Source organism: Nerophis ophidion, linkage group LG17 (assembly GCF_033978795.1).
Source record: "Nerophis ophidion isolate RoL-2023_Sa linkage group LG17, RoL_Noph_v1.0, whole genome shotgun sequence".
Lineage (NCBI taxonomy): Eukaryota > Metazoa > Chordata > Actinopteri > Syngnathiformes > Syngnathidae > Nerophis > Nerophis ophidion.
Genome location: NC_084627.1, coordinates 6,694,080 through 6,721,579, shown reverse-complemented (window position 1 = coordinate 6,721,579; position 27,500 = coordinate 6,694,080). Strand labels below are relative to the sequence as shown.

At 44.6% G+C, this 27,500-nt stretch overlaps 3 protein-coding genes across 8 annotated transcripts in view; all 3 read right to left on the bottom strand.

The window, feature by feature from the left end:
• Nucleotides 1-2,410, bottom strand: part of LOC133535892 (growth factor receptor-bound protein 7-like) — a 14,026-nt gene extending 11,616 nt beyond the window's left edge. For 2 of the 3 annotated variants that reach the window (XM_061875931.1, XM_061875930.1), the window contains exons 1-4: nt 2,182-2,410; nt 1,936-2,062; nt 1,650-1,806; nt 1,471-1,592 (exon numbers count right to left, since the gene is read on the bottom strand). In XM_061875931.1, coding sequence (XP_061731915.1) covers nt 1,471-1,592; nt 1,650-1,806; nt 1,936-2,062; nt 2,182-2,243 — 468 coding nt within the window. In that variant the 5' untranslated portion in view covers nt 2,244-2,410. The remainder of the gene's footprint in view (nt 1-1,470; nt 1,593-1,649; nt 1,807-1,935; nt 2,063-2,181) is intronic. The other variant, XM_061875929.1, reaches the window with a different exon arrangement.
• A 359-nt stretch (nt 2,411-2,769) lies between these two features.
• On the bottom strand, nt 2,770-19,720 carry LOC133535911 (ADP-ribosylation factor 1-like). 4 transcript variants are annotated; one of them, XR_009802352.1, is made up of 6 exons: nt 19,095-19,262; nt 12,686-12,843; nt 12,374-12,484; nt 3,759-3,883; nt 2,952-3,697; nt 2,770-2,917 (listed from the first exon to the last, which is right to left on the bottom strand). XR_009802352.1 is itself a non-coding variant. In XM_061875963.1 (5 exons), the coding sequence occupies exons 2-5, from the start codon at nt 12,831-12,833 to the stop codon at nt 3,536-3,538; spliced, it is 546 nt and encodes a 181-aa protein (XP_061731947.1). In that variant the 5' UTR covers nt 12,834-12,843; nt 19,696-19,720; the 3' UTR covers nt 2,770-3,535. The 4 variants fall into 4 exon arrangements, 2 of the variants coding, with proteins under 2 accessions (XP_061731947.1, XP_061731946.1); XR_009802353.1 differs by having other exon boundaries at nt 2,986-3,697; XM_061875963.1 differs by lacking the exon at nt 19,095-19,262 and adding an exon at nt 19,696-19,720 and having other exon boundaries at nt 2,770-3,697.
• A 1,155-nt stretch (nt 19,721-20,875) lies between these two features.
• The window catches only part of LOC133536644 (mitogen-activated protein kinase kinase kinase 14-like), a 16,109-nt gene continuing 9,484 nt past the window's right edge, over nt 20,876-27,500 (bottom strand). Inside the window, exons 10-16 of the mRNA XM_061877264.1 lie at nt 26,920-27,083; nt 26,707-26,857; nt 26,241-26,645; nt 26,091-26,176; nt 24,395-24,500; nt 24,234-24,334; nt 20,876-24,160 (exon numbers count right to left, since the gene is read on the bottom strand). Of these exons, the coding sequence (XP_061733248.1) occupies nt 23,975-24,160; nt 24,234-24,334; nt 24,395-24,500; nt 26,091-26,176; nt 26,241-26,645; nt 26,707-26,857; nt 26,920-27,083 (1,199 nt within the window). The 3' untranslated portion in view covers nt 20,876-23,974. The remainder of the gene's footprint in view (nt 24,161-24,233; nt 24,335-24,394; nt 24,501-26,090; nt 26,177-26,240; nt 26,646-26,706; nt 26,858-26,919; nt 27,084-27,500) is intronic.

Below are 27,500 nucleotides of genomic sequence, written 5' to 3'. Positions count from 1 at the left end.
AGCTGCTAATCGCTAAGCGGGATGATGTCATGGTGGACCTGCAGCGGTCACAGCTGCTAATCGCTAAGCGGGATGATGTCATGGTGGACCTGCAGCGGTCACAGCTGCTAATCGCTAAGAAGGATGATGTCATGGCGGAGCTGCAGCGGTCACAGCTGCTAATCGCTAAGCGGGATGATGTCATGGTGGACCTGCAGCGGTCACAGCTGCTAATCGCTAAGCGGGATGATGTCATGGTGGACCTGCAGCGGTCACAGCTGCTAATCGCTAAGAAGGATGATGTCATGGCGGAGCTGCAGCGGTCACAGCTGCTAATCGCTAAGCGGGATGATGTCATGGTGGACCTGCAGCGGTCACAGCTGCTAATCGCTAAGCGGGATGATGTCATGGTGGACCTGCAGCGGTCACAGCTGCTAATCGCTAAGAAGGATGATGTCATGGCGGACCTGCAGCGGTCACAGCTGCTAATCGCTAAGAAGGATGATGTCATGGCGGACCTGCAGCGGTCACAGCTGCTAATCGCTAAGAAGGATGATGTCATGGCGGAGCTGCAGCGGTCACAGCTGCTAATCGCTAAGCGGGATGATGTCATGGTGGACCTGCAGCGGTCACAGCTGCTAATCGCTAAGCGGGATGATGTCATGGTGGACCTGCAGCGGTCACAGCTGCTAATCGCTAAGCGGGATGATGTCATGGTGGACCTGCAGCGGTCACAGCTGCTAATCGCTAAGAAGGATGATGTCATGGCGGAGCTGCAGCGGTCACAGCTGCTAATCGCTAAGCGGGATGATGTCATGGTGGACCTGCAGCGGTCACAGCTGCTAATCGCTAAGCGGGATGATGTCATGGTGGACCTGCAGCGGTCACAGCTGCTAATCGCTAAGAAGGATGATGTCATGGCGGAGCTGCAGCGGTCACAGCTGCTAATCGCTAAGCGGGATGATGTCATGGTGGACCTGCAGCGGTCACAGCTGCTAATCGCTAAGCGGGATGATGTCATGGTGGACCTGCAGCGGTCACAGCTGCTAATCGCTAAGCGGGATGATGTCATGGTGGACCTGCAGCGGTCACAGCTGCTAATCGCTAAGCGGGATGATGTCATGGTGGACCTGCAGCGGTCACAGCTGCTAATCGCTAAGAAGGATGATGTCATGGCGGAGCTGCAGCGGTCACAGCTGCTAATCGCTAAGCGGGATGATGTCATGGTGGACCTGCAGCGGTCACAGCTGCTAATCGCTAAGCGGGATGATGTCATGGTGGACCTGCAGCGGTCACAGCTGCTAATCGCTAAGAAGGATGATGTCATGGCGGACCTGCAGCGGTCACAGCTGCTAATCGCTAAGAAGGATGATGTCATGGCGGACCTGCAGCGGTCACAGCTGCTAATCGCTAAGCGGGATGATGTCATGGTGGACCTGCAGCGGTCACAGCTGCTAATCGCTAAGCGGGATGATGTCATGGCCAACGTACCGCGGGCTGGCAGAAGACCTGGTCCTTGGCGTAGTTCTTGCAGAAGAGCAGCCTGCTGTCGCCCGTCAGGGACCAGCTGGCCTGGACCTCCAGCACGACCTCGTGGTCCTCCAGGCACCTCTCTGCGGAGACAGGGTCAGGGGGTGTGGCCGGGGTCAGAGGTCACGTGCGTGTCTCACCCAGGCCCAGAGCGGGGTGACACTCCAGCAGGGTCCAGTCCTCCTGCTGGCCGCAGCCGGCGGTGCGGACCAGCGTGCGACACACCTCCCTGGCCGTGGTGGTGCGGCCCACCCACAGCGAGCGCCCACGGTGGTCCTCGCCAAACACCTTCAGCAGCTGCCGACCAATCAGAGCGCACGTTACTCCCGCCTGAGACGCGTGGGCGTGTCACAGCCACCGGACCGGTTGGACCGGCAACGCGTGGGGGGGTGGTGTGGGTGGGGGGGGCGGGTGTGTCAGACTTACGTGTCTGTCACTGGATGGTGCTGTGAGTGTCGCCATGGTAACAGGGGAATGGGAGGGGCTGCACAGCTCAGGAAAAGGGTTGGGGATGGCGGGCGCAGACGAGGACAAAGACTCCGCCCCTTTGAACCTGAGGAAACACAAAGCTGGAATGTGGGTGTGCGAGATCATCACTTCCTGCTCCATATGTGACCCCGCCCACACAGGAAGTCTAAACAATGACCTCTGACCTGAGACCTGCATTCACACCTGTTGGAGGCGATGGCGATGGGCTGCGAGCGGCGGACGACTGAGGAACCTTCCCCCTCCATGAGCACACCTCAACCGGTGACGTCACCACACGCGGACTGAAAAGGGACTCACCTGGAACCTCGGAGACACCTGCACACCTGCTGCTGTCTCGGCGGGAATCAGCCGGCAGCCATCGCGCCAAACTGAAGCAACACCGGCAGGGAGCAGGAAGTAGCTGGCGACGGCCTGGGAGTGGGTTAGGCTTGACCACGCCCCCTTCCCGCACGTTGACAGGTGTATGAATGAGGAAGTGGCGCAGGTATCCTCGGCTATGACTCACGCGCTGCTTTGGCGCCACCCAGCGGCCACGTTGGGAAGAGCACGTGAGCTGCGAGGCAGTTGGTTTTTGTTTTTGTTTTTGTTTTCCAGGCAGTTTGGATGAAATGAAGTTGATGAAACTAGCAACTTTGTTTCTTGTGTTGACTCTTTTCTACATGATTGTATTCTGTCTTCATGGAGCCAGCAGGCATTCAAGAACAATGCAGGTGTTTGGATCTAATCACGATAATTAATGTGTTGATTTAAACATGATGTCATAGGCAGGTGTTTGGATCAAATCATGTTTATTAATGTGTTGAGGAAAGCCCACACAAACAGTTTACACATTTACAATCAGTCTCCACACAAGAAGCAGCCAGGACTTCACCAAGCACCTGCCATCTTGTTTGGTCATCCAAAGCGCTGGTGAGAAAAGCTCCTCCAGCCTGCTGCTGGGGTGTTTGGGTCACATCCTCCAGCCTGCTGCTGGGGTGTTTGGGTCACATCCTCCAGACTGCTGCTGGGGTGTTTGGGTCACATCCTCCAGACTGCTGCTGGGGTGTTTGGGTTGCAGTCAAAGTAGAAAGAGTGATGAAGGAGGAGGACAAAGTCTCAGTCCAAGACAAGGTCTGGTGCTGGAGAGACAGCATGATTTTCACATGGCAGCAAAGACCAAGGATGTGGTGTGGACTCAGTCTGACCTGATACAGGTTAAATGCTTCTTACAGGTGGGCGGGGCTTGCAGGTAAGTCAGCGTCTAGCGATCAGGTGTTTAATACGGCGGGGGAGGGGCCACCCTTGCTGTCGGGGCCTTATGAAAACCATGCTTCCTCTGGGGAGGGGAGGGGACAGAAGGGACGTGCAGACAGAGTGGGCGGAGTTTGGCCCACCAAACACAAGGTACACACACCACCCGAAAGAAAGGGGGAGGGGGAAGGGACAAAGGAAGTAGTTGAAAGAAAGCCGGGTCACGTTGGAGTCTGGATCCGGTGCTGCCATTGTGTCGAAACAGAACAAAGAAACAACAAAGAAAAAGCTTGACAGGTGGAATGGATCATTTCTGACTCTTCAGCTGGTTGGACAGCCAGTCCAGACCCTCGTAGAGACCGTCCCCGCTGGTGGCGCACGTGGCCTGGATGTACCAACTACGCTGGCGCAGGGAGTGCAGGCCCAGCTTGTCTGTGATCTCTGCTGCGTTCATGGCGTTGGGGAGGTCCTGCACCACACCACAGCTGAGTGTCACACCACCTCACCTGCCACACACGCACGCGCCTCACCTGCTTGTTAGCAAACACCAGCAGCACGGCGTCTCGCAGCTCGTCCTCCGACAACATCCTGGACAGTTCCTCCCGCGCCTCGGTGACACGCTCTCTGTCGTTACTGTCCACCACGAAGATCAGACCTGTGACACCGGGAGACTGAGGTTAAACCCAGCACTTGACTCCGTTTATTGTGAGAGGATATCTTCTCCGCCATGTGCCTGACTTCCTGTTGCATTAAGAAATGAAGTGTTTTCAATGGGCAAAGTATTCCATAAGGTAGTGCCTCTAATGGCCTTGAAGGGGTCCAGCAGAGCAGGTGAGACAGGCTTCCTCCAGCAGAGGGCACTCTCTGTCGACTTGCACAGTTAAAGAATGTAAACACAACATTCTTCTGTGTAAATAACTCCTTTCACAACGTACATGTCTGGCTAAATTAAGGACAAAATGTTTTCTTCTCAAACATCCTGGCTGGGCTTACAGTAAATACACCGCTGCACTTCATAGTACGCAAAATACACTATTAGTTATTTGCTACAGTAAAAAATGTCCATTCTACAGTAAAATAAAAAAAAAAAAAACATTGTAAATGGAAAATTGCTATCACTTTTTTTCTTAAACAGAAAAATCTAGGGTTGTTTTACGGTAAAACTGAGCTACCAGAGTTGTTGTTTTTTTTACCCACAAATCTTTTGCAATTGATGGGTGAATAACTTGCTTTGGAACATAGGGTCGGGTGTCGAGTATCGATTGGAACCGGGACTACCTTTCCGATTCTCCCGGAATCGGTCAAAAGTTTACATTTCGATTCCTAGTTTCGAGACCCAGTCCGCCGACCGGAAAAAAAGAATAAGTCCGCCGACCCGGAAGAAAGCTGCTGAACACCAACGAAAAAGCGCCCACCGCCGGAAGTGTTAGCATAGCCGAGTGAGTCAGTCAAGCATGGATAGCGGTCGTCGACGGCCGAAAGTGTGGCTTTATTTTACTAAAAAAAAATGAAATATCGGCGAAATGTAACATGTGTGACAGGACCCTTTCGTGCTTATTAGGAGGGTGCATGTGGAACATGATGAGGCACCTCCGAGTTCATGGAGTACAAATAAATGTCTTGGACAGGAGACACTATCTGTCCAGAACCTCACACATCCTGCCTGAGAAGGTGGATATGCTCATTTTCCCAAACAAGAAGTGTCTCTGGTTTTATACTGTACTTGCTGCTAATCTGGACTGGCTTTTGCAAGTTGTTTCTTATTCATTTGCTTTTCTGCAGCAGGTTAGCCCATCAGTGGGAGCACAGTAACATGTTTAAGTACCTGCAGCATCATACACTTGTGTGTGGAAATGTGTTGTCATGAGGTTTTCAAAGGTAAAGCTCTCTTGAGGAAAGTGTACCCCTGTGAAAATGTATTCATCATTTATAATATTTATATTCAAGTTCATAGATTTGATATTTATATTCTAGTTGAAAACAGCCCTGTGAGGAATTTAAAGTAAAGTTCATAAAAAGTGAATAGAATTAAAATTGATGGAGAACGTCAGACTATTTCATTCAGAAAGACTGTAGGTTAGCTAGCTCATTTAAAATATCCTAAACTTTTTTTTGATCCTGCCTTTTTTTTTTTTTTTTAAAGAAAGAATCTGAATCGAGAATAGTCAGGAATCGGAATCGAAACAAAGAATCAGAATCATTCGAATTGAAACGATACCCAACCCTTTTGAAATATGAGTCAATCAGATATTTCATTAGGATGAATGACAAGTTGTGATATACACTAGTAGTATCATTCAAGGGAAGTAAAAAGTGATGAGTCGGCATGTCTACACAATCAATGTGATCCATCACATGAGCTAACTTATTCTTTTTGGCAGCCGCACAGTTTTTCTGTCAAAATGGATTAAAAATCAAATGTTTTATTATTGACACTTTATTTCCAAGCTTTCGCAGGTTGTGCTCTAGATCAACTTCAGAACCATATGTCTATACAAACTTATTATTTTGATGTGTTATGCTCTTTTTGGAAAAATAAACACAAATCTATTTTTTGGGGGACAAAAACCCAAAATATGCAATATTTTCTCTGACAAAATTTCAAAGTGGAATAATTGATGGTAAAATTTAATAAGTCAATGATTCAGAACATTGATTTGCATTCTTTTTTCCTTCCAGCAGATGATCAGTAATCCTGCCTTGAAAGCGGACCTGCAGGCACTCCCAGGAGTCCTTGTTGGTCCCAACTGGGGGAATCACACACACTCATTTAGGCAGAAAAAGGCTTTTTTCTCTCATCTAAATATTTGAAATCAGACTTTTTGTTTATGTCTGCAAAGATTGCTCTGACATGACATGTTGTAAAACATTCTGTTCAAATCACTTTTAAAAACATTTTGTTCCTGAAATAATCATTCAACTTGTTTTATTTGTTGCTACACATTATTTTATGGTACCTCCAATTCAAATGTCATATACTTTTATTAAAGATACTGTAATTGTAATTATTAAATTAAAGATACTGTAATTAAGTTTGAAAAACTCCACAATCTGAGTCACTGCTTGTTGTTTACCAAAACACTGGTGAGAAGCACTGATGTTTACAAGTCATAATATACAAATAATAATAAATAAAACACTGGTGAGTAGTAATAATGTATCCAATCAATCCATCCATCTTCTTCTGCCCAGCCGAGGTGGGGTCGCGGGGGCTGCAGCCTAAGCAGGGATGCCCAGACTTCCCTCTCCCCAGCCACTTGGTTTAGCTCTTCCCGGGGGATCCCGAGGCGTTCCCAGGCCAGCCGGGAGACATAGTCTTCCCAACGTGTCCTGGGTCTTCCCCGTGGCATCCTACCGGTCGGACGTGCCCTAAACACCTCCCTCGGGAGTCGTTCGGGCGGCATCCTGACCAGATGCCCGAACCACCTCATCTGGCTCCTCTCCATGTGGAGGAGCAGCGGCTTTACTTTGAGTTCCTCCCGGATGGCAGAGCTTCTCACCCTATCTCTAAGGGAGAGACCTGCCACACGGCAGAAGAAACTCATTTGGGCCGCTTGTACCCGTGATCTTGTCCTTTCGGTCATGACCCAAAGCTCATGACCATAGGTGAGGATGGGAACGTAGATCGACCGGTAAATTGAGAGCTTTGCCTTCCGGCTCAGCTCCTTCTTCACCACAACGGATCGATACAGCGTCCGCATTACTGAAGACGCTGCACCGATCCGTCTGTCGATCTCACCATCCACTCTTCCCTCACTCGTGAACAAGACTCCTAGGTACTTGAACTCCTCCACTTGGGGCAGGGTCTCCTCCCCAACCCGGAGATGGCACTCCACCCTTTTCCGGGCGAGAACCATGGACTCGGCCTCGGAGGTGCTGATTCTCATTCCGGTTACTTCACACTCGGCTGCGAACCGATCCAGTGAGAGTTGAAGAATTTGGCCAGATGAAGCCAACAGGACCACATCATCTGCAAAAAGCAGAGACCTAATCCTGCGGCCACCAAACCAGATACCCTCAAAACCCTGACTGTGCCTAGAAATTCTGTCCATAAAAGTTATGAACAGAATGGGTGACAAAGGACAGCCTTGGCGGAGTCCAACCCTCACTGAAAACAGGTCCGACTTGCTGCCGGCAATGCGGACCAAGCTCTGACACTGATCATACAGGGAGCGGACCGCCACAATCAAGACATTCCATTACCCCATACTCTCTGAGCACTCCCCACAGGACTTCCCGAGGGACACGGTCCAATGCCTTCACCAGTTTGCCTTGGGAGACCCTACCATTTATGCCCCCGGGCAAAATAGTCTTTCTAGGATCATTGGATCCGAGCCATTAAATACAAATAATAATAAATAAAACACTGGTGAGAAGCACGTATGCATACAAGTCATTAAATACAAATAATAATTCACCAGTATTCACTACACCACTGATACTTTAAGTTAGGGCTGGGCGATATATCGATATATACGATATATTGTGGGTTTGTCTCTGTGCGATATAGAAAATGACTATATCGTAATATTGGAGTATACGTTCTCCCGCAGGACTTTTAGCTGCGGGCATTCAGGCTCTTCTCGCTCTTTCCTGTCGCCTTCTCACAGACAAGCAGGCGCACATTCTTACATACGTCACATATTGTCACGTCATACGTCACGTACTGTCACGTCATACGTCACGTCATACGTCACGTACTGTCACGTCATACGTCACGTACTGTCACGTCATACGTCACGTCATACGTCACGTACTGTCACGTCATACGTCACGTACTGTCACGTCTTACGTCACGTACTGTCACGTCATACGTCACATACTGTCACGTCATACGTCACATACTGTCACGTCATACGTCACATACTGTCACGTCATACGTCACATACTGTCACGTCATACGTCACATACTGTCACGTCATACGTCACATACTGTCACGTCATACGTCACATACTGTCACGTCATACGTCACATACTGTCACGTCATACGTCACATACTGTCACGTCATACGTCACATACTGTCACGTCATACGTCACATACTGTCACGTCATACGTCACGTCATACGTCACGTACTGTCACGTCATACGTCACGTCATACGTCACGTACTGTCACGTCATACGTCACGTACTGTCACGTCATACGTCACGTCATACGTCACGTACTGTCACGTCTTACGTCACGTACTGTCACGTCATACGTCACGTACTGTCACGTCATACGTCACATACTGTCACGTCATACGTCACATACTGTCACGTCATACGTCACATACTGTCACGTCATACGTCACATACTGTCACGTCATACGTCACATACTGTCACGTCATACGTCACATACTGTCACGTCATACGTCACGTCATACGTCACATACTGTCACGTCTTACGTCACATACTGTCACGTCTTACGTCACGTCATACGTCACATACTGTCACGTCTTACGTCACATACTGTCACGTCTTACGTCACATACTGTCACGTCTTACGTCACATACTGTCACGTCATACGTCACATACTGTCACGTCATACGTCACATACTGTCACGTCATACGTCACATACTGTCACGTCATACGTCACATACTGTCACGTCATACGTCACATACTGTCACGTCATACGTCACATACTGTCACGTCATACGTCACATACTGTCACGTCATACGTCACATACTGTCACGTCATACGTCACATACTGTCACGTCATACGTCACATACTGTCACGTCATACGTCACATACTGTCACGTCATACGTCACATACTGTCACGTCATACGTCACATACTGTCACGTCATACGTCACATACTGTCACGTCATACGTCACATACTGTCACGTCATACGTCACATACTGTCACGTCATACGTCACATACTGTCACGTCATACGTCACATACTGTCACGTCATACGTCACGTCATACGTCACATACTGTCACGTCTTACGTCACGTCTTACGTCACATACTGTCACGTCTTACGTCACATACTGTCACGTCATACGTCACATACTGTCACGTCATACGTCACATACTGTCACGTCATACGTCACATACTGTCACGTCATACGTCACATACTGTCACGTCATACGTCACATACTGTCACGTCATACGTCACATACTGTCACGTCATACGTCACATACTGTCACGTCATACGTCACATACTGTCACGTCATACGTCACATACTGTCACGTCATACGTCACATACTGTCACGTCATACGTCACATACTGTCACGTCATACGTCACATACTGTCACGTCATACGTCACATACTGTCACGTCATACGTCACATACTGTCACGTCATACGTCACATACTGTCACGTCATACGTCACATACTGTCACGTCATACGTCACATACTGTCACGTCATACGTCACATACTGTCACGTCATACGTCACATATTGTCACGTCATACGTCACATACTGTCACGTCATACGTCACATACACGCCCTCGCCCAGTAGAGAGCTAGCGGCGTGGCTAACGTTAGCTGCTAACGTAGCCGTACGAGAGAAAGAAGGTGCGGATCTGGTAACAAATGAAGGAAGACTTAATTCCCAATAAAAACATCTGGGTTTCCATCGTCTGGCGGTGGTTCGTCTTCAAGTGGGAATATGTCGAACAGACAACCGTAATTTGTCAAGTGTGGGGCACGAGCGTTGCTATAAAAAGTAGCATTACTGCTAATATGTAGCATCATTTTTAAAGTCACTCGCTAGAGAATAAAGAGAATTTCATAACCTTAGTAACATACCACATAGTGAAGAACAAATACTATTTGATTTCTTATTATGCAGCTCATTTTTATTTGACACTTAAAATGTCTCTGACAATCTTACACTTTATGTTTTGGAAATGACATGAATGTTTGTGCCATTGCTTAATAACTTTAATAAATACACTTTTGGTCAATTGACTTAGTTGTGATTTCCCTCTCTGCATGAAAGTTTAAAAGTAGCATATATGAATGCAGTATGAAGAAGAATGTTTTAATGTAGACACATATAATCATCATGCTGGTGTGATTATATGCATCAAGTGTTCATTCAAGGCCAAGGCAAAATATCGTAATATATATCGTATATCGCGATATGGCTTAAAAATATCGCGATATTAAAAAACAGGCAATATCGCCCAGCCCTACTTTAAGTGCAGAATGCACTTTTTGATGACAAGCAGAAAAACTAAATAACTTTTTACCCCCAAAAAACATACTGAAAAAGAAGCAAACCTGTGGTCCTAAAACCAGGTACAGACCATATCGTGGGTTACCTGTACCGTTACACCTCTAGTAAACACAATTATATACAGTATATGCACAAAATGTTAGCATGTATTAGTCTATCACACATCTAGTAGACACAATGTTAGCATGTATTAGTCCATCACACATCTAGTAAACACAATGTTAGCATGTATTAGTCCATCACACATCTAGTAAACACAATGTTAGCATGTATTAGTCCATCACACATCTAGTAAACACAATGTTAGCATGTATTAGTCCATCACACATCTAGTAAACACAATGTTAGCATGTATTAGTCCATCACACATCTAGTAAACACAATGTTAGCATGTATTAGTCCATCACACATCTAGTAAACACAATGTTAGCATGTATTAGTCCATCACACATCTAGTAAACACAATGTTAGCATGTATTAGTCTATCACACATCTAGTAGAAACAATGTTAGCATGTATTAGTCTATCACACATCCAGTAAACACAATGTTAGCATGTATTAGTCTATCACACATCTAGTAAACACAATGTTAGCATGTATTAGTCCATCACACATCTAGTAAACACAATGTTAGCATGTATTAGTCCATCACACATCTAGTAAACACAATGTTAGCATGTATTAGTCCATCACACATCTAGTAAACACAATGTTAGCATGTATAAGTCCAAACTGAAATGTCAGTTCCAAGATACTGCAGTAGTAAACAGTAGTCATGGAACTATATTCTGTATAATCCTGCACGGGACAATCCAATTTTAAAGTGGGCGGTATAACTCAGTTGGTAGAGCGGCCGTGCCAGCAACTTGAGGGTTGCAGGTTCGAATCCCGCTTCCGCCATCCTAGTCACTGCCATTGTGTCCTTGGGCAAGACACTTTACCCATTTTGCTCCCAGTGCCACCCACACTGGTTTAAATGTAAAAAAAAAAATTTGATATTGGGTTTCACTATGTAAAGCGCTTTGAGTCACTAGAGAAAAAGCGCTATATAAATATAATTCACTTCACTAAAGACAAATAATAATTGATATAATAATCGATATCGGATGCTATGAAAATGAATAGTTGTCATTTTTTTGCCATATCGCCCAGCCAGCCCTACATTGAACACTTAGATCTCAAGACCAACTTCAAACCTATGAATATGTTTTCAAGTAATGCCCTTGTTGGTTTCTTTTATGCCCCTTCAGTCAAATCATACTTTTTTAATGTGAAAAAACACAAAAAATATGCAATATTTTCTCCCAAAAATATTGTTAAGTGGAATTTGAATGGTGAAGTTAAAGACAAGTTTACGGAGCCGATCGCTTGGTTTCACTTCATCACCATCGCTTCCACTTCCGTGAAGTCTCGTACTTTAACTGCTAACTTTATCAGTGTTCAAATAACGCCAATAGTAGCTGAAATGTTTTGTCTTCTCATCCAAATGAACGCAGTCTGAGTTGTCAATGAGGCACAGAGTGTGTATGATCACTCCGGTTTATTTCTGTTGGCCTGAAGTACATGCTGCTTGTTGAAGAACAAAACTTGTTTATTTGACTTTAGCTTCATTGGCAAAAGCGCTTTGTGTTTTATATTGATATCAAAAAGTAAACATGTTTTTTACATTACTTGTGTTTTTTTTTTCATTCCAGAAAGTAAATATTTTAATAACCATTCATTGTTTGAGTGTTTTCCATGCTTGTGTTGTCATTATCTTTCGGTCCTGAAAAGCTGAGGGATTTTAAGTCGAGGAAGTAAATATTTTTTCCTTCAGCTCCTTATTTTAAATAGGTCGTAAAAATATCCATAATTTTCAACATCAAGCGATATACAACACTTATATTGTGATAGTTTTCAGCCCTAGTGTGTGTGTGTGTGTGTGTGTCACCACCTAGAGGCAGCAATGCAAACTGACCTTGAGTGTTCTGGAAGTAGTGACGCCACAGCGGCCTGATTTTGTCCTGACCGCCCACATCCCAAACAGTGAAACTGATGTTCTTATATTCTACCGTCTCAACATTAAAACCTGCACAAACACAAAAGTGACAGTGAGAGATCTGCTAATACATTGCAAATATCATTCTGACGACAAACAGAAGGGTTAGCATCTGACCTTACCACGTAACCACGTTAGGCTTTCATGTGTACACAGTATTATTTTACATGAGCAAAAACTGGACAGCTGCCACTGAGGTAAACATGAGTTGGATCATTTCAAAGTACAAACCGATGGTGGGAATGGTGGTGACTATCTCTCCAAGCTTCAACTTATACAGGATGGTGGTCTTCCCTGCAGCATCAAGGCCGACCATTAGAATCCTCATCTCCTTCTTGCCAAACAGGCCCTTAAATAAGTTAGTGAATACATTCCCCATGGTGACGGCGCTGTCAAAGGGAAGAAGGAAATGAAGTGGTGAATTGCTGTCCTGGGAGGGGTTGGAATATGAAAGTAACATGACAATTAGCTACCGTTGTGTCACAATCTGCCAGATTACAGTTTCCCTCAAGCTAAAACCTTACAACTCGCCACATGCAAAACATTGAAGCTACAAGTGGGTACGTGACAATTAGTGGCCGACCTGCTTGTGCCCGCTAAGATCAAGGTGGTCTGCCATTATTTTCTGTGCGTGGGGATATTGTAGGACTGATTGAAGGGCACAAAGTTTGATTACGTTTTTCACTTTTCTACGAACTTGTCATCACTTGGAAATTTGCGGGTTAATTGAAAGTTAAATTGTGAGGTAACTTTTCCTAGAAACTGCATTAGCCAACCGGATATAAGAACATGTCCACTGCAGAGGACAATGTTTCTCAGAAAGTCCAAATTTAACATTATGGTTTTGCAGTTATTACTCTGGATGTTAGGATACAGTGTGTCTCCCATATCAATGTGACCTCGGACTATGTTAAGGTAACGTGCGGAGTCCCACAGTAACTACATGCTGCCACTAGGTGACATCATACATGTTAGCTTTCACTGTTATGCTGATGACAGCCAACTCTACATGCCCCTAAAGCTGACCAACACGCCGGATTGTAGTCAGCTGGAGGCGTGTCTTACTGACAAACAATAGTTGTCCGCTAACTTTTTGCAACTCAACGCTAAAACGGAAATGCTGATTATCGGTCCTGCTACACACCAACACCTATTTAATAATACCACCTTAACATTTGACAACCAAACAATTACACACCTATTTAATAATACCACCTTAACTTTTGACAACCAAACAATTACACACCTATTTAATAATACCACCTTAACATTTGACAACCAAACAATTACACACCTATTTAATAATACCACCTTAACATTTGACAGGCAAACAATTACACACCTATTTAATAATACCACCTTAACATTTGACAGGCAAACAATTACACACCTATTTAATAATACCACCTTATCATTTGACAACCAAACAATTACACACCTATTTAATAATACTACCTTATCATTTGACAACCAAACAATTACACACCTATTTAATAATACCACCTTCACATTTGACAGGCAAACAATTACACACCTATTTAATAATACCACCTTAACATTTGACAGGCAAACAATTACACACCTATTTAATAATACCACCTTAACACGTGACAACCAAACAATTACACACCTATTTAATAATACCACCTTAACACGTGACAACCAAACAATTACACACCTATTTAATAATACCACCTTAACACGTGACAACCAAACAATTACACACCTATTTAATAATACCACCTTAACATTTGACAGGCAAACAATTACACACCTATTTAATAATACCACCTTACCATTTGACAGGCAAACAATTACACACCTATTTAATAATACCACCTTAACATTTGACAACCAAACAATTACACACCTATTTAATAGTACTACCTTATCATTTGACAACCAAACAATTACACACCTATTTAATAATACCACCTTATCATTTGACAACCAAACAATTACACACCTATTTAATAATACCACCTTAACATTTGACAACCAAACAATTACACACCTATTTAATAATACTACCTTATCATTTGACAACCAAACAATTACACACCTATTTAATAATACTACCTTAACATTTGACAACCAAACAATTACACACCTATTTAATAATACTACCTTATCATTTGACAACCAAACAATTACACACCTATTTAATAATACTACCTTATCATTTGACAACCAAACAATTACACACCTATTTAATAATACCACCTTAACATTTGACAACCAAACAATTACACACCTATTTAATAATACCACCTTAACATTTGACAACCAAACAATTACACACCTATTTAATAATACCACCTTAACATTTGACAACCAAACAATTACACAAGGCGACTCGGTAAAGAATCTGGGTATTATCTTCGACCAAACTCTCTCGTTTGAGTCACACATCAAGAGTGTTACTACAACGGCCTTCTTTCATCTCCGTAATATCGCTAAAATTTGTTCCATTTTGTCCACAAGCGAGGCTGAGATTATTATTCACGCGTTCTTTACGTCTCGTCTCCATTACTGTAACCTATGATTTTCATGTCTCCCTATGTCTAGCATTAAAAGATTACAATTGGTACAAAATGCGGCTGCTAGACTTTTGACAAGAACAAGAAAGTTTGATTATATTACGCCTATACTGTATATACCTTTCTGTACATACATACATATAGCTATATTGGTCCACCTGCACTGGCTTCCTGTGCACTAAGATGTGACTTTAAGGTTTTACTACTTAGATATAAAATACTACACTGTCTAGCTCCATCCTATCTTGCTGATTGTATTGTACCATATGTCCCGGCAAGAAATCTGCCCTCAAAGAACCCTGGCTTAATAGTGATTCCCAGAGCCCAAAAAAAGTCCACTATGGACTGGACTCTCACACTATTATGTTAGATCCACTATGGACTGGACTTTCACACTATTAACTAGATCCACTATGGACTGGACTCTCACATTATTATGTTAGATCCACTATGGACTGGACTCTTACACTATTATGTTAGATCCACTATGGACTGGACTCTCACACTATTATGTTAGATCCACTATGGACTGGATTCACACACTATTATGTTATATCCACTATGGACTGGACTCTCACTATTATGTTAGATCCACTATGGACTAGACTTTCACATTATTATGTTGGATCCACTATGGACTGGACTCTCACACTATTATGTTAGATCCACTATGGACTGGACTCTCACAAAATTATGTTAGATCCACTATGGACTGGATTCACACACTATTATGTTAGATCCACTATGGACTAGACTTTCACATTATTATGTTGGATCCACTATGGACTGGATTCTCACACTATTATGTTAGATCCACTATGGACTGGACTCTCACAAAATAATGTTAGATCCACTATGGACTGGATTCACACACTATTATGTTATATCCACTATGGACTGGACTCTCACTATTATGTTAGATCCACTATGGACTAGACTTTCACATTATTATGTTAGATCCACTATGGACTGGACTCTCACAATATTATGCTAGATCTACTCGAAGTCCATTGCAGCTGTTCCCTCCAAGGTTTCTCATCGTCATCCCATTAGGTTGAGTTTTTCCTTGCCCTGATGTGGAATATGAGCCGAGGATATCGTTGTGGCTCATGCAGCCCATTTAGACCCTTGTGATTTAGGGCTATGTAAGCAAACATTGATTGATTGATGTTAACATTGTCACTTTAAAGGACACTCAACAGTAAGTTTCTGTTTCTATTTGTGGGTGTTTCCGCACAATTCTTTGCACTTGAAACTACATGTTTGTAGTGGAAAATATTTCTTTTGTATTCAATCACACCAAGTGTGTTTATCATAAACATTCTTGTTACTTCATTTTATGCAATATAGCGTTTTTATCAAGTCTTTTACTGGACATACACTACAATAATATGGTACCATGGTAGGGCTGGGCGATATATCGATATATACGATAGATAGCGAGTTTGTCTCTGTGCGATATAGAAAATGACTATATCGAAATATTCGAGTATACGTTCTCACGCAGTTGCTTTTTGCTGCGGGCATTACACTACAGGCTCTTCTCACGCTTTCCTGTCTTTCCTTCTCACAGACAAGCGGGCGCATGTTCTTACATTCTTACATACGTCACATCATAGCTCACATGCGCGTCCGCCCTCGCAGAGCAGAGAGCTAGCATACTGGGCTACATTAGCTGCTAACGTAGCCGTACGAGAGAAAGCAGGTGCGGATTTGGTAACAAATGAAGGAAGACTTAATTCCCAATAAAAACAGCTGGGTTTCCATCGTCTGGCGGTGGTTTGGCTTCAGGTGGGAATATGTCAAACAGACAACCGTAATTTGTCAAGTGTGGGGCAATAGCGTTGCTATAAAAAGTAGCATTACTGCTAATATGTAGCATCATTTGAAAAGTCACTCGCTAGAGAATGAAGAGAATTTCATAACGTTCATCGTAACATACCACATAGTGAAGGACCAATACTATTTGATTTCCTATCATGTAGCTCATTTTTATTTGACACTTAAAATGTCTCTGACAATCTTACACTTTATGCTTCGGAAATGATTGAATGTTTGTGCCATTGCTTAATAACTTTAATAAATACACTTTTGGTCAATTGACTTAGTTGTGATTTCCCTCTGCATGAAAGTTTAAAAGTAGCATATATTAATGCAGTATGAAGAAGAATGTTTTAATGTAGACACATAAAATCATCATACTGCTGTGTTTATATGCATCAAGTGTTCATTCAAGGCCAAGGCAAGGCAAAATATCGGAATATATATCGGATATGGCCCAAAAATATAACAATATTAAAAAACGGCCATGGCCTTTCTAGTATGATCATGCCGTACCGTGGTGACGTTTAGATAGCGTTCCATCGTTTTAACATCACGGTCAGTAGTCGCCGCTGGAAACTAAATCAACAATTCCGTTTGATGTATTGGTTGGCAATGATGTGGTTGGTAGTTTAATGTATTAGTTGGCAATGATGTGGTTTGTAGTTTGATGTATTAGTTGGCAATGATGTGGTTGGTAGTTTAATGTATTAGTTGGCAATGATGTGGTTGGTAGTTTAATGTATTAGTTGGCAATGATGTGGTTGGTAGTTTAATATATTAGTTGGCAATGATGTGGTTGGTAGTTTAATGTATTAGTTGGCAATGATGTGGTTGGTAGTTTGATGTATTAGTTGGCAATGATGTGGTTGGTAGTTTAATGTATTAGTTGGCAATGATGTGGTTGGTAGTTTAATGTATTAGTTGGCAATGATGTGGTTGGTAGTTTAATGTATTAGTTGGCAATGATGTGGTTGGTAGTTTGATGTATTAGTTGGCAATGATGTGGTTGGTAGTTTAATGTATTAGTTGGCAATGATGTGGTTGGTAGTTTGATGTATTAGTTGGCAATGATGTGGATAGTAGTTTGATGTATTAGTTGGCAATGATGTGGTTGGTAGTTTGATGTATTAGTTGGCAATGATGTGGTTGGTAGTTTAATGTATTAGTTGGCAATGATGTGGTTGGTAGTTTAATGTATTAGTTGGCAATGATGTGGTTGGTAGTTTGATGTATTAGTTGGCAATGATGTGGTTGGTAGTTTAATGTATTAGTTGGCAATGATGTGGTTGGTAGTTTGATGTATTAGTTGGCAATGATGTGGATAGTAGTTTGATGTATTAGTTGGCAATGATGTGGTTGGTAGTTTGATGTATTAGTTGGCAATGATGTGGTTGGTAGTTTAATGTATTAGTTGGCAATGATGTGGTTGGTAGTTTAATGTATTAGTTGGCAATGATGTGGTTGGTAGTTTGATGTATTAGTTGGCAATGATGTGGATAGTAGTTTGATGTATTAGTTGGCAATGATGTGGTTGGTAGTTTGATGTATTAGTTGGCAATGATGTGGTTGGTAGTTTAATGTATTAGTTGGCAATGATGTGGTTGGTAGTTTAATGTATTAGTTGGCAATGATGTGGTTGGTAGTTTGATGTATTAGTTGGCAATGATGTGGATAGTAGTTTGATGTATTAGTTGGCAATGATGTGGTTGGTAGTTTGATGTATTAGTTGGCAATTATGTGGTTGGTAGTTTGATGTATTAGTTGGCAATGATGTGGTTGGTAGTTTAATGTATTAGTTGGCAATGATGTGGTTGGTAGTTTGATGTATTAGTTGGCAATGATGTGGTTGGTAGTTTGATGTATTAGTTGGTAGTTTGCGGCGGGCCTGGAAGACATTACTGCTAGCGTTAGCATTAGCCGCCTGCTATCGGACGACACAGCGTTGTCAAAACGGTGTCTTTAGAATCCCGTCGCATGAAATGTGCTGGCGGGCGCCTTGTAAGAATGTTTGAACGTCAGCATGCGCGAACTAAGTGCGGCACTTAAGTAAGTAAGCGCCACTTAACCACACAAACATGTTAGAACGCAGGAAGCTGCTAGCTAAGATGCTAGCAGCTAAATGCCGCGTCACAGCAGCTAGAATACAGTGACGTCATGCCAAACGCTCGATAAAAGGCTTCGTTTGGACGCAGCGACTCTCGGCTACAGCCACGAAACCTTCCGGGAGCACACTTAAACGCTACCGAGGAGATACATCGTCTTGAAGCGGAAATTACCTTTTCCAAGGCTAGCTGCTCGGTCTTTCCGTTATTTTTCGCTGTCACTCCAAAATGGCGTCTTGCGCAACCCGTTAAACGCCGGCGAACGAGTGCCTCCCACTATCCAGTCTCAGCCAATCAGAGTGTGTATGGTGTCACCCAAGACCCGCCTTCTGGACGCCGCTATCCAATCACGGCCCTGCGTGACGCTGACCGTACGTTGCACAAAATGTCGAGGAAATAGCGAATGGAAGTTTGGACTCCCACTCGGACTGACACTTACGAATCAATCTATCAACCTTTCCCACTTGAACGTAGCTTTTGGCCAATATTACCATGTGTACATTATATGTGTTTGTATATTGAATTGCTAACACGTAGTTTACACTTAATGTTAAACTGTCGAAGACGGGAGATGATGACGTCACCACCTAGTCATAACATTAACAAGTATTTTCTAGAGCAGTGGTTCTCAACCTTTTTTCAGTGATGCATTACTGTCGACATTTCCCTGTGAACATTTTTTTAATTCAAGTACCCCCTAATCAGAGCAAAGCATTTTTGGTTGAAAAAAAGAGACAAGTAAAATTCAGCACTATGTCATCCATCCATTTCCTACCGCTTATTCCCTTTTGGGGTTGCGGGGGGCGCTGGCGCCTATCTCAGCTACATTCGGGCGAAAGGCGGCGTACACCCTGGACAAGTCGCCACCTCATCACAGGGCCAACACTGATAGAGAGACAACATTCACACACTAGGGACCATTTAGTGTTGCCAATCAACCTATCCCCAGGTGTATGTCTTTGGAGGTGGGAGGGGCCTATCCCCAGGTGCATGTCTTTGGAGGTGGGAGGGGCCTATCCCCAGGTGCATGTCTTTGGAGGTGGGAGGGGCCTATCCCCAGGTGTATGTCTTTGGAGGTGGGAGGAAGCCGGAGTACCCGGAGTAGAACCCATGCATTCACGGGGAGAACATGCAAACCCCACACAGAAAGATCCCGAGCCCGGGATTGAACCCAGGACTGCAGGACCTTCGTATTGTGAGGCAGACGCACTAACCCCTCTTCCACCGTGAAGCCCCAGCACTATGTCATTAGTTTCTGATTTATTAAATTGTATAACAGTGCAAAATATTACTCATTTGTAGTGGTCTTTCTTGAAAAAAAGAAAGAAAAAAAACAACTAAAAACTTGTTTTAAAATGAACAAGTGATTCAATTCTAAATAAAGATTTCTACACACAGAAGTAACGAGCCCTGATTTTGGGATTGTAATAGAGATCCATCTGGATTCATCAACTTTATTCTAAACATTTCTTCACAAAAAATACATCTTTAACATCAATATTTATGGAACATGTCCACAAAAAATCTAGCTGTCAACACTGAATATTGCATTGTTGGATTTCTTTTCACACTTTATGAACTTACATTCATATTTTGTTCAAGTATTATTCAATAAATATATTTATAAAGGATTTTTGAATTGTTGCTGTTTTAAGAATATATTTAAAAAATCTCACGTACCCCTTGGCATACCTTCAAGTACCCCCAGGGGTACACGCACCCCCATTTGAGAACCACTGTTATGTAGCAGCAGAAAGTGAAGAACATTCAAGCAATGAAGAGACTTAGAATACTCGCAAAATTCGCACTCTTACATTACTACTACTAATCCATACTTATATATTACTGCTACTTAAACTTACATACTATTTACCTACTACCAATAAATATTACTAGTAAAACATACTGTAACTATTAGTATTGTCATAAATGACAAAGTTGAAAGTAAGAAGTAGAAACATTAATAGGAACATTTATTTCGTACTTTAATTGGCATCAAAGTAAATGTACAATAAACACAAATTAGCATGTTAAAGTAATGGCTAGCCTCATCAAACATGTCATGCTAGGGAGCTAATGTTTGCTACGTAAACTTAGCATGTAAAGCTGATGGCTAACATCGTCAAACATTCGCTCATGTCATGCTAAGTAAGTTGTCACGTGAAGCTAATGGCTAACGTCATGAGACATTAGCTAATATGCTAAGAAAAATAGCATGACATGAGCTATTGCTTTTTAAAAGAAGCTAGCATGTGAAGCTAATAGATAACATTTTCAAACATTAGCTGATGACATGCAAAGGAAGTTAGCATGTGAAGCTAACAGCTAACACCATCAAACATTCGCCCATGTGATGCCAGGGAAGTTGCCACGTGATGCTAATGGCTAACGTCATGATATATTAGCTGATGACATGCTAATAAAGTTAGCATGTGAAGCTAATAGATAACATTTTCAAACATTAGCTGATGACATGCTAAGGAAGTTAGCATGTGAAGCTAATAGATGATATCATCAAACATTTGCTCATGTCATGCCAAGGAAGTTAGCATGTGAAGCTAATGGCCAAAGTCTTCAAACATTAGCTGATGACATGCTAAGGAAGTTAGTATGTAAAGCTAATGGCTAACATCATCAAACATTCGCTCATGCCATGCTAAGAAAAATAGCATGACATGGCCTAATGTTTTTTAAAGAAGTTAGCATGTTTGGCTAATGGCTAACATCATGTAACATTAGCTGATCACATGCTAAGCTAATGGCTAATGTCATGAAACCCAAGCTGGTGTCATGCTAAGGACGTTAGCATGTGAAGCTAACAGCAAACACCAGCAAACATTCGCTCATGTCATGCCAGGGAAGTTGCCACGTGATGCTAATGGCTAACGTCATGATATATTAGCTGATGACATGCTAATAAAGTTAGCATGTGAAGCTAATAGATAACATTTTCAAACATTAGCTGATGACATGCTAAGGAAGTTAGCACGTGAAGCTAATAGATGATATCATCAAACATTCGCTCATGTCATCCCAAGGAAGTTAGCATGTGAAGCTAATGGCCAAAGTCTTCAAATATTAGCTGATGACATGCTAAGGAAGTTAGTATGTAAAGCTAATGGCTAACATCATCAAACATTCGCTCATGGCATGCTAAGAAAAATAGCATGACATGGCTTAATGTTTTTTAAAGAAGTTAGCATGTTTAGCTAATGGCTTACATCATGTAACATTAGCTGATCACATGCTAAAGAAGTTAGCATGTGAAGCTAATGGCTAACATCATGATATATTAGCTGATGACATGTTAATAAAGTTAGCATGTGAAGCTAACAGCTAACACCATCAAACATTCGCTCATGTCATGCTAGAGAAGTTGCCATGTGATGCTAATGGCTATCGTCATGATATATTAGCTGATGACATGCTAATAAAGTTAGCATGTGAAGCTAATAGATAACATTTTTAAACATTAGCTGATGCCTTGCTAAGGAAGTTAGCATGTGAAGTTAATAGATAATATCATCAAACATTCGCTCATGTCATGCAAAGGAAGTTAGCATGTGAAGCTAACAGCTAACACCATCAAACATTCGCCCATGTGATGCCAGGGAAGTTGCCACGTGATGCTAATGGCTAACGTCATGATATATTAGCAGATGACATGCTAATAAAGTTAGCATGTGAAGCTAATAGATAACATTTTCAAACTTTAGCTGATGACATGCTAAGGAAGTTAGCACGTGAAGCTAATAGATAATATCATCAAACATTCGCTCATGTCATCCCAAGGAAGTTAGCATGTGAAACTAATGGCCAAAGTCTTCAAATATTAGCTGATGACATGCTAAGGAAGTTAGTATGTAAAGCTAATGGCTAACATCATCAAACATTCGCTCATGGCATGCTAAGAAAAAATAGCATGACATGGCTTAATGTTTTTTAAAGAAGTTAGCATGTTTAGCTAATGGCTTACATCATGTAACATTAGCTGATCACATGCTAAAGAAGTTAGCATGTGAAGCTAATGGCTAACGTCATGATATATTAGCTGATGACATGCTAATAAAGTTAGCATGTGAAGCTAACAGCTAACACCATCAAACATTCGCCCATGTCATGCTAGAGAAGTTGCCACGTGATGCTAATGGGTAACGTCATGATATATTAGCTGATGACATGCTAATAAAGTTAGCATGTGAAGCTAATAGATAACATTTTCAAACATTAGCTGATGACATGCTAAGGAAGTTAGCATGTTTAGCTAATGGCTTACATCATGTAACATTAGCTGATCACATGCTAAAGAAGTTAGCATGTGAAGCTAATGGCTAACGTCATGATATATTAGCTGATGACATGCTAATAAAGTTAGCATGTTTAGCTAATGGCTTACATCATGTAACATTAGCTGATCACATGCTAAAGAAGTTAGCATGTGAAGCTAATGGCTAACATCATGATATATTAGCTGATGACATGCTAATAAAGTTAGCATGTGAAGCTAACAGCTAACACCATCAAACATTCGCTCATGTCATGCTAGAGAAGTTGCCACGTGATGCTAAGGGCTAACGTCATGATATATTAGCTGATGACATGCTAATAAAGTTAGCACGTGAAGCTAATAGATAACATTTTCAAACATTAGCTGATGACATGCCAAGGAAGTTAGCATGTGAAGCTAATGGCCAAAGTCTTCAAATATTAGCTGATGACATGCTAAGGAAGTTAGTATGTAAAGCTAATGGCTAACATCATCAAACATTCGCTCATGGCATGCTAAGAAAAATAGCATGACATGGCCTAATGTTTTTTAAAGAAGTTAGCATGTTTAGCTAATGGCTTACATCATGTAACATTAGCTGATCACATGCTAAAGAAGTTAGCATGTGAAGCTAATGGCTAACGTCATGATATATTAGCTGATGACATGCTAATAAAGTTAGCATGTGAAGCTAATAGCTAACATTTTCAAACATTAGCTGATGACATGCAAAGGAAGTTAGCATGTGAAGCTAATGGCTAACGTCTTCAAGGCCATGCTAATATGATTAGCATGTTTCTTGCCAGTCATGTGGTCGCCGCTGCAGTTTGCCGCCATGAACTCTCCACCTCCAACGGCGGCAAGAGTCGGGCGCAGGAACGCATCGAAGCCACAGACACGCCTCCTGGATCTGCCAATCCCAGCACAGCGACTTCCTGTCCAGCGTCTCCAAGGTGAAATTAGCCACGGCCACCTGAAAGGTGGTGTTGTCATGGAAACTTTGAGCCGACAAGATGGCGGAGGAAGTGCTTCTCCCGCTCTCTTACCTGCTCGCTGATTCCCACCGCGACGTGTCCCACCTGGACCAGCCGACGCTCTCTGATCCTCAGACAATCCCCCCGGCCGTCCTCGATCCACACGTCCACACCTGTCGGTCACATGACCACGTCAAACGTCCAGCCCTCGCCAAGCGCCCGTCGCTGGGTACCTTGGAAGCAGGGTGAGGGTGAACTATGTGCCCACGCAGCCTCCGTGCTGACTTCACAGGGAGACACGACACCTGAGCTGAGGTCATCAGATGACAGCTCCGAGTCCTTTGGGGACAAAAGAGATTAAAGACAACCTACTTGGACTCATCACACACCTGGTCACACACCCGGTCACACACTTGGTCACACACCCGGTCACACACCTGGTCACACACCCAGTCACACACCGGGTCACACACCGGGTCACACACTTGGTCACACACTTGGTCACACACTTGGTCACACACCCGGTCACACACCCGGTCACACACCCGGTCACACACTTGGTCACACACTTGGTCACACACCTGGTCACACACCTGGTCACACACCCGGTTACACACCCGGTCACACACACACCATGTCACACACACCCGGTCACACACACACACCATGTCACACACACCCGGTCACACACACCCGGTCACACACACACACACACCATGTCACACACACCCGGTCACACACACACCATGTCACACACACCCGGTCACACACACCCGGTCACACACACCCGGTCACACACACCCGGTCACACACACCATGTCACACACCCGGTCACACACACCCGGTCACACACACACCATGTCACACACACCCGGTCACACACACCATGTCACACACACCCGGTCACACACACCCGGTCACACACACACACCCGGTCACACACACCCAGTCACACACACACACCATGTCACACACACCCGGTCACACACACCCGGTCACACACACACACCATGTCACACACACCCGGTCACACACACACCCGGTCACACACACACACCATGTCACACACACCCGGTCACACACACACACCATGTCACACACACCCGGTCACACACACACACCATGTCACACACACGCGGTCACACACACCCGGTCACACACACACACCATGTCACACACACCCGGTCACACACACCCGGTCACACACACACCATGTCACACACACCCGGTCACACACACACACCATGTCACACACACCCGGTCACACACACACACCATGTCACACACACCCGGTCACACACACCCGGTCACACACACACCATGTAACACACACCCGGTCACACACACACCAAGTCACACACACCCGGTCACACACACACACCATGTCACACACACACCATGTTACACACACCCGGTCACACACACACCATGTCACACACACCCGGTCACACACACACACCATGTCACACACACCCGGTCACACACACCCGGTCACACACACCCGGTCACACACACCCGGTCACACACACACACCATGTCACACACACCCGGTCACACACACACACCATGTCACACACACCCGGTCACACACACCCGGTCACACACACACACCATGTCACACACACCCGGTCACACACACCCGGTCACACACACACACAATGTCACACACACCCGGTCACACACACACGGTCACACACACACACACACACCCGGTCACACACACCCGGTCACACACACCCGGTCACACACACACGGTCACACACACACACCCGGTCACACACACACACACCCGGTCACACACACACACCATGTCACACACACACACACCCGGTCACACACACCCGGTCACACACACACACCCGGTCACACACACACACACCCGGTCACACACACACACCCGGTCACACACACACACCCGGTCACACACACCCGGTCTGAGGTGTCGGCCTGCGAGGAGCTGCTGAAGCAGGAGGGGGGGTCATCTCGTGGCTCGGGGGAGGGTGTGATGTCCACACCTACAAGACACAGGAAGAAGACCTGACCTTTAACCTTGACCTTGATTGACAACTTCCTGCTCACCAGGTGTGGTGTGTGATCCCTGCCAGGTGTGTTGTGGCGCTCGTCCTCGCTGCAGCAGGGGGAAGAAACCTTGAAGTCTTCGCACGTATGTTGTGGACTCTTCTTCTTCTTCTTCTTCTTCTTCTTCTTCTTCTTCTTCTTCTTCTTCGTCCTCGTCCTCGTCCTCGCGGTCACCCTCGTAGTCCAGGTCTGTCCTCAGCCCACCTGTGTAGAGGTCCACGTGGGCGTCCCGGTCTCCTTGGTCCCTCAAAGACCTGGGCTGATCCTCCTCCATGGCGGCGGTCCTCCAAGGACTCACCCAGTGCATTGTGGGAGTCGCGGTGTCCGGCGATGCCAAGGGGGCGGACTTTCTGTCCCATAGCTTGCGGCGGGCCAGTTGGACGGACGCAGGACGCAGACCGCCCACTGCGAGGCATGTCCTTGTGGTCACATGTCAGTGTGGGCGGGGCCACGGCGTTTCACAAACCTGCTCTGAGGGCCTCGGCGCTTTTCCTCCGCAGCTGACTGGCCGACGCCCGCCTGACCGCGTCCTTCCGCAGCCCGGCCCGGAACACTTCGACCGTCATGGCGTGGCAGCCGGGCGGCACCTCCCACAGGGGCGGGGGCTCCTTGGCGATCTGACAAACCACGACAGGTGTAGAGCGCGCCGCCTGACGGTGCATAAAGGGGCGTGGCTTACATGCAGACACAGCGGCGGAGAGAAACGGCAGATCCACGGCTGGCGGCCGCTCAGCATGTGAAGGAACATGCAGCAGCTGCTCCACACGTCCACCTTGGCACTCAGGGGCCCCCCGCACGCCACCTCGGGGGCCATGTGGGTCTCTGTGCCAGGCAGGCCCCCGCCTCCGTGCGCACACACACACACACACACACACACACGCACACACACACACACACACGCACGCACGCACGCACGCACGCACACGCACACGCACACGCACACGCACACGCACACGCACACACACACACAAGTGTAAGAGAATACAAGGGGAATATTGACAATGTCAATAATTCATCCATCCATCCATCTTCTTCCGCTTATCCGAGATGGGGTCACGGGGGCAGCAGCCTAAGCAGAGAAGCCCAGACTTCCCTCTCCCCGGCCACTTGGTCCAGCTCCTCCCGGGGGATCCCCAGGCCAGTTGGGAGACATAGTCTTCCCAACGTGTCCTGGGTCTTCCCCGTGGCCTCCTACCAATCAGTATTATGTCGATAATAACTGGGCAAAATTGTTTGTGAGTGACGAATAATGCTGACGAA